The sequence below is a fragment of the Pseudophryne corroboree genome (assembly GCF_028390025.1).
Source record: "Pseudophryne corroboree isolate aPseCor3 chromosome 3 unlocalized genomic scaffold, aPseCor3.hap2 SUPER_3_unloc_16, whole genome shotgun sequence".
NCBI lineage: Eukaryota > Metazoa > Chordata > Amphibia > Anura > Myobatrachidae > Pseudophryne > Pseudophryne corroboree.
In genome coordinates, this window is record NW_026967504.1 from 361,860 (window position 1) to 369,208 (window position 7,349).

At 44.0% G+C, this 7,349-nt stretch overlaps 1 protein-coding gene across 1 annotated transcript; it reads right to left on the reverse strand.

The window, feature by feature from the left end:
- Positions 1-1,424: 1,424 nt before the first annotated feature.
- LOC134983479 (oocyte zinc finger protein XlCOF22-like) lies at positions 1,425-6,989 on the reverse strand. Its single transcript, XM_063949148.1, has 5 exons — positions 6,805-6,989; positions 6,292-6,370; positions 6,075-6,172; positions 5,213-5,948; positions 1,425-4,169 (listed from the first exon to the last, which is right to left on the reverse strand). Exons 1-5 carry the CDS (start codon positions 6,868-6,870, stop codon positions 3,109-3,111), a joined length of 2,040 nt encoding a protein of 679 aa, XP_063805218.1. The 5' UTR covers positions 6,871-6,989; the 3' UTR covers positions 1,425-3,108.
- Between the last annotated feature and the right edge of the window lie 360 nt (positions 6,990-7,349).

Below are 7,349 nucleotides of genomic sequence, written 5' to 3' on the forward strand. Positions count from 1 at the left end.
ACCTAACAAAACTTTTACTCTAAGCAGCTCTTTAGGAGAGCCACCTAGATTGCACCCTTCTCGGCCGGGCACAAAAACCTAACTGAGGCTTGGAGGAGGGTCATAGGGGGAGGAGCCAGTGCACACCACCTGATCCTAAAGCTTTTACTATTGTGCCCTGTCTCCTGCGGAGCCGCTATTCCCCATGGTCCTTACGGAGTCCCCAGCATCCACTTAGGACGTCAGAGAAATTAATGGAAACACTCCTAAAAGATTTGTAGATTATCTCAAATCCAGCAATTTACAGAATCCCAAACAGCATGGATTCACTGGGGGAAGATCATGTCAAACCTTATTGACTTTTTGACTGTGACTAAAGTGATGGCTAAAGGTGGAGCCGTGGATATAGCTTATCTAGACTTTAGCAAGGCTTTTGACACTGTTCCACATCGCAGACTGCTAAATAAACTCAAAAGCTTGGGATTGGATACTAAGATTGTTGAATGGATAAGATCTTGGTTACACGATAGAAAAAAGAGAGTTGTAGTAAATTGAGTGCATTCCCAGGAGGGAAATGATACCAGTGGAGTACCCCAGGTATCTGTACGTGGACCAGTGCTTTTTAATATCTTTATTTGTGACATTGCAAATGGCATTAAATCATAGTTGCCGACTTCAGGGCTGCTCTCTCCGGGAGAGAGCAGCCTGTCGGCTCAGCAGGGGGGGGGGCGGGCAGTGAGGTGACGTGACAGGGGGGCGGGCCAGAGGTGGAACGGGGCATTATACAGCAGGGGCGTGGTTACGATGACATGATTCAACAAGAATCGCGTCATCGCCTGCCCGGACCGCCCACTTTACTCGTTCAGTGGGCGGCGGGCAGGGGTGACCCGCGGATATCGGGAGACTTGCCAGCTCTTCCGGGGGGCCGGGAGGGTCGCACGTTTTTCAGGAGCCTCCCAGCCATTCCGGGAGGGTAGGCAAGTATGCATTAAATGCATAGTAGGCCTTTTTGCAGATGACACATGCAACAGGGTAGATACACCAGGAGGGGTAAAACAAATGACTGAGAATCTAGGTAGACTAGAGGAATGGTCAAGAGTATGGCAATTACAGTTTAATGCCAAAAAATGCAAAATTATGCACTTGGATCTCAAAAATCCGAAGGCTAAGAACAGTATAGTATTAATGGCTCTATACTGGAAACTACGGAGGCGCTAAGGAATCTAGAAATCACTTTTTCAGGTGACATAAAGGCAGTTAAGCAATGTAACAAAGCAATGAGGAAGGCTAGTCAGATGCTTGGCTGCATTGGGAGAGGAATCAGCAGCAGAAAGACGTAATAATGAACTGTATAGGTGAAACTCAGAAAATTAGAATATCGTGCAAAAGTTCATTTATTTCAGTAATTCAACTTAAAAGGTGAAACTAATATATTATACAGACTCATTACATGCAAAGTGAGATAGTTCAAGCATTTATTTGTTATAATATTGATGATTGTGGTTTACAGCTTAAGAAAACCCCAGATCCCAAATCTCAGAAAATTAGATCACATAAAATCAATAAAAAAAGGATTTTAAATACAGAAATGTCGGCCCTCTGAAAAGTATAATCATACATATGTACTCAGTACTTGGTTTGGGCCCCATTTGCATGAATTACTGCCTCAATGCGGCATGGCATGGATTCTATCAGCCTGTGGCACTGCTGAGGTGTTATGGCCTTCAGCTCTTCTGCATTGTTCAATCTCATGTCTCATCTTTCTCTTGGCAATGCCCCATAGATTCTCTATGGGGTTCAGGTCAGGTGAGTTTGCTGGCCAATCCAGCACAGTTAACCCAGTCACTGAACCAGGTTTTGGTACTTTTGGCAGTGTGGGCAGGTGCCAAGTTCTGCTGGAAAATGAAGTCCGCATCTCCATAAAGCTTGTCTGCTGAAGGATGTATGATGTGCTCTAAAATGGCCTAGTAGGAAGCGTCTTACCTGGGCTAAAGTAAAAAAGAACTGGTCTGTTGCTCAGTGGTCCAAAGACCTCTTTTCTGATTTGAACACATTTTGCATCTCATTTGAAAACCAAGGTCCCATAGTATGGAGGAGGAAGAAAGGAGAGGCACAAAATCCAAGATGCTTGAAGTCCAGTGTGAAGTTTCCGCAGTCTGTGTTGATTTAGGGAACCATGTCATCTGCTGGTGTTGGTCCACTGTGCTTTATTAAGTCCAGAGTCAACGCAGCCATCTACCAGGCTTTGGGAGTGCTGAACCCATGAATGTGTGTGTGTGTGTATATATATATATATATATATATATATATATATATATAAAATTGTGCCCAAAGGCTGATTACTGCATCTACAACAGATATAGGGGCTTATGTGACACCCTGTGAGATACAGATGTGGGGTGACACTGGTACAGCTGCACATATGTAAAGTGGCACTCATTATTAGGCAGAGCAGAGGTGTGTACCAGGAACGTGACAGCCAGACCGTATCCCCATCATTAGGTAATAGGCACTTACCCCTTCATCACCTCCAGGATGGTACTCCCACACTCCTCTGGGCGATCCAATTCCAGAAACTACCACTCATGCTAGAAAGTGACCCCCCCCCCCACAATGAGAGCAGGTGATCTTACCGAACAGATAACAGGGAAACAACAGAAACATAAAACTACAGGTATAAGATGTAATGTGACACAAGTGATAGATGTGAGAGGTCACATAGAGCCGGGATCAGGATACGTTGTGTAATGAGAGGTCAGACAGAAGCTTCCCCCATGTTGGTTGGTAACGCTGTAGCCCTGCCTTTTGTAGGTGAGACGCTATCATAAGGACATGTTTCACCACAACTGGGTCACAGCCAACTGGTATCACCCACACCTGGAGCTCAGCTAGACAGCCGCTTAGGATTGGTATTGGGTTCCGAGTACACAGAGCAAAAAAGAGGTCATCGGCACAGCAGTAGTAGACCAGCGCATGACGTCTGATTGTTTCACTCAGTAGCAGCATGTATATTGCAAGAAGCATAGGAGATAGGACAGGACCTTGAGGAACACTGCATGGCAATGGTGATTAGATTAAAAAGGTTCCTCACCTGTGTGATGTCTATTGTGTGAAACAGCTGATTTACTTCTAACACTCAGAACATGTGTGACTTCTCTCATGTCTAACGAGATGTGATTTCTGTGCAAAACATTTCCCACACTCAGAACATGGAAATGGTTTCTCACCTGTGTGACTCCTCTGATGTGCAACAAGAACTGATTTCTGTACAAAACATTTCCCACACTCAAAACATGGAAATGGTTTCTCACCTGTGTGACTTCTCTGATGTGTAACAAGAACTGATTTGTGTACAAAACATTTCCCACACTCAGAACATGGAAATGGTTTCTCACCTGTGTGACTTCTCTGATGTGCAACAAGAACTGATTTCTGTACAAAACATTTCCCACACTCAGAACATGGAAATGGTTTCTCACCTGTGTGACTTTTCTTATGTATAAAAAGAGCTGATCTTTGAATAAAACATTTTCCACACTCAGAACATGGAAATGGTTTCTCACCTGTATGACTTCTCTCATGTCTAACAAGTTGTGACTTATATATAAAACATTTCTCACACTCAGAACATGGAAATGGTTTCTCACCAGTGTGACTTCTCTCATGTATAACAAGAGTTGATTTTTGAATAAAACATTTTCCACACTCAGAACATGTAAATGGTTTTTCACCAGTGTGACTTCTCTCATGTATAACAAGACGTGATTTTTGTATAAAACATTTTCCACACTCAGAACACGGAAATGGCCTATCACCTGTGTGATATCTCTGATGTGTAACAAAAGCTGATTTGTATGTAAAACATTTCCCACACTCAGAACACGGAAATTGCCTCTCACCTGCCTTAGCTGTCTGAGGGTTAATACGCGTTGTGTTCTGTGTAAAACATTTGGCATCTATAGCACATGGAAACTCTGTATCTACTGTCAGAGCTGTAACAGATGCACCAATATCAGAGTGATCAGGAGAACATTTCCCAGGATCAGAGGGATCAGCTGATAGAGCTGGATGTATAATTGGGGTAATGGGGTTAGCTCCTGGAGAATCCTGTCTACTGTCATTATCTTTTATGTCACAATCCGGGGATAACATTAGATGTCCTTCTGAGATATTCCTGCTTGTGTGTCCATCTGCTGGAAATAAAATACATTATGGAAATGTGTCATTTTCTGGAACAATATTAATCTTGTAAAGATTATAATTGAAAATGGCAAATTACTATAAAACGAGTAAACGAGACCCATGGTGTTACAGTGTATAATATACAACTCTATAAATGACATTATTACCTGTAAGCATTGCTTTTATGTTTATTTATTTTATTAAAACTAGGATGATTGGACTGGAGTATAACACTGAGAGATCATGTGGGATTACTACAGGTGACATGAGCTGCTGCCATAATGTCTACTTGAAGAAGCCCAAATCTTTCTATCAGTAGCTGGAAGACTTCCTGATGTAGGGACCAGGCCCTTGGACCATCCTGCCTCTGTCTCAGCTATTCGGCCACTGTATACTCTTAGCCTGCTACATGGAACGCGTGAGGTGACTCTCTCTACACAATATATCAGCTTTCCCACCTCTGCCACCTTCCCATTGCTTTCCTGGCACACTCGTTGTCTGAGAATACTCGGAGACGTTTCTCCAGTAACTACTGATGGAAACATTGATCAGTGTCCATACTGTTCTAACTTACAGGACATTTATGTGACGCTTCTCTTCCAGTAACTATATACCTTATACTATCGTCCTGTAACACACAGTGATATGATGTGAGGGGGAGAGCAGGAGTATAATAGGGGCTGATGTCTCCTGATGTATGAGATACACCAGAGAGTGTTGGGAGGAGACTGGTCAGATCTCTGGGCTGGTAACACAGTGACATGATGTGAGGGGGACAGCAGGAGTATAATAGGGGCTGATGGCTCCTGATGTATGAGATACACCAGAGTGTGTGGGGAGGAGACTGGTCAGATCTCTGGGCTGGTAACACACAGTGACATGTTGAGAGGGGGAGAGCAGGAGTATAATAGGGGCTGATTGTTCCTGACTCCCCCACTGGCAAAATACATTGGTCTGTACTGACAGAGGAGGGTGCAGGATAAGAGATTGCTGTAGTGACTGAAAAAGGAGAATATGTGACTCTTTTGTATAATAAGTGTTTATTACTCACCTGTGCTGATATCTGTAGGGATCTCCTCCTCCTTACACTGCTGATCACCCCTCACATACGTCTCTTCTTCTCCCTCTATATCTTCTGTCTTCATATCAGTCACATACGTCTCTTCTTCTCCTTCTGTATCTGCTGCCTTCATATCAGTCACATACGTCTCTTCTTCTCCCTCTGTATCTTCTGCCTTCATATCAGTCACATACGTCTCTTCTTCTCCCTCTGTATCTGCTGCCTTTATATCAGTCACATACGTTTCTTTTTCTCCTTCTATATCTTCTGCCTTTATATCAGTCACATACGTATCTTCTTCTCCCTCTATATCTTCTGTCTTTATATCAGTCACATACGTTTCTTTTTCTCCTTCTATATCTTCTGCCTTTATATCAGTCACATACGTCTCTTCTTCTCCCTCTGTATCTTCTGCCTTCATATCAGTCACATACGTCTCTTCTTCTCCCTCTATATCTTCTGCCTTTATATCAGTCACATACGTTTCTTTTTCTCCTTCTATATCTTCTGCCTTTATATCAGTCACATACGTCTCTTCTTCTCCCTCTATATCTTCTGCCTTTATATTAGTCACATACATCTCTTCTTCTTCCTCTGTATCTTCTGCCTTTATATCAGTCACATACGTCTCTTCTTCTCCCTCTGTATCTTCTGCCTTTATATCAGTCACATACGTCTCTTCTTCTCCCTCTATATCTTCTGTTTTAATAACAGACAAACGTTTTACCTAAAAACACAAAAATTAAACTGAGGTGAAACAGTATAATATCAGTGTATAAGACACACAGCTTCTCTACAGATCACATAGTGACAGTCACTTTGGTATATTGGAGAGACCCTAAATCCCACCTACCTGATCCTCCTGTGGGATCCTGTGATTCTCCTCTGTAGAATCCTGGGAATACAGAGGACGGGGACATCGCTCTGGAGAATCTCTGTTACTGGGCCCATCTGTAGGAGACACACAGTGACTGAGTACAGTGTATATATGTGATTATCAGATGATGTGTGTATATAGGGGGCCCCCATACCTGCTCTACCCTGTACAATACATGACAGTGTCCTCTTACCCAGTGATGTGAGGGGCCGGTGATTCTCCATCATCACGTCCATGTAAAGACCCCTGTGTTCCTCTATACACTCTCCCTCCTGCATGGAGACATAGACAGTGACATCCTGACACACACAGTGATACAGTCATCACCCAGACACATCCCCTGGTATTACTGTATAATGTCCCATTCCCAGCAGTCACCCCTCCAGTCATCACCCAGACACGTCCCCTGGTGTTACTGTGTAATGTCCCATTCCTAGCAGTCACCTCTCCATTCATCACCCAGACACATCCACTGGTGTTACTGTATAATGTCCCATTCCCATCAGTCACCTCTCCAGTCTCACCCAGCACGTCCCCTGGTGTAACTGTATAATGTCCCATTCCCAGCAGTCACCTCTCCAGTCATCACCCAGACACATCCCCTGGTGTTACTGTATAATGTCCCATTCCCAGCAGTCATCTCTCCAGTCATCACCCAGACACATCCCCTGGTGTTACTGTATAATGTCCTATTCCCAGCAGTCACCTCTCCAGTCAGCAGCTGAATGATCTTGTTAGGGAGTTCCAGGATCTTCTGGTCAATGTGTCTCATGTGTCAGTGAGTGAGGTGGAGGCACCGTGATAGGGTTCTGGGTCCTGCGCAGTCCTCCTGACACACGGGGATGGCTGCTCGGTGTCTCACACTCACCGGATGTCTTAACTGCTGTGTAACTCTGCGAAATGGGGGAGACATCACTGTAAATACTCACAGATCCCCTCACCTACCCAGTTATGTCCCTGTATTATTAATATAGGTATGTGATGTCACTGTGAACCTCCCAGGTCCCCTCACCTCACCAGTCATGTACCTGTATTATTACTATAGATATAAGTGATGTCACTGTGACACTCCCACATCCCCTCACCTCCTCAGTCATGTCCCTGTATTATTACTATTGTGCCAATAGACACACTCATCCCAACCCACACAGTGCACCTGTCCTGTAACGGGCACACTTACCTCTGCATTATGGTTACCTCCTTTCTACTCAATGTACCTACCAGACATACACACCAGGGACATGCGGTGAG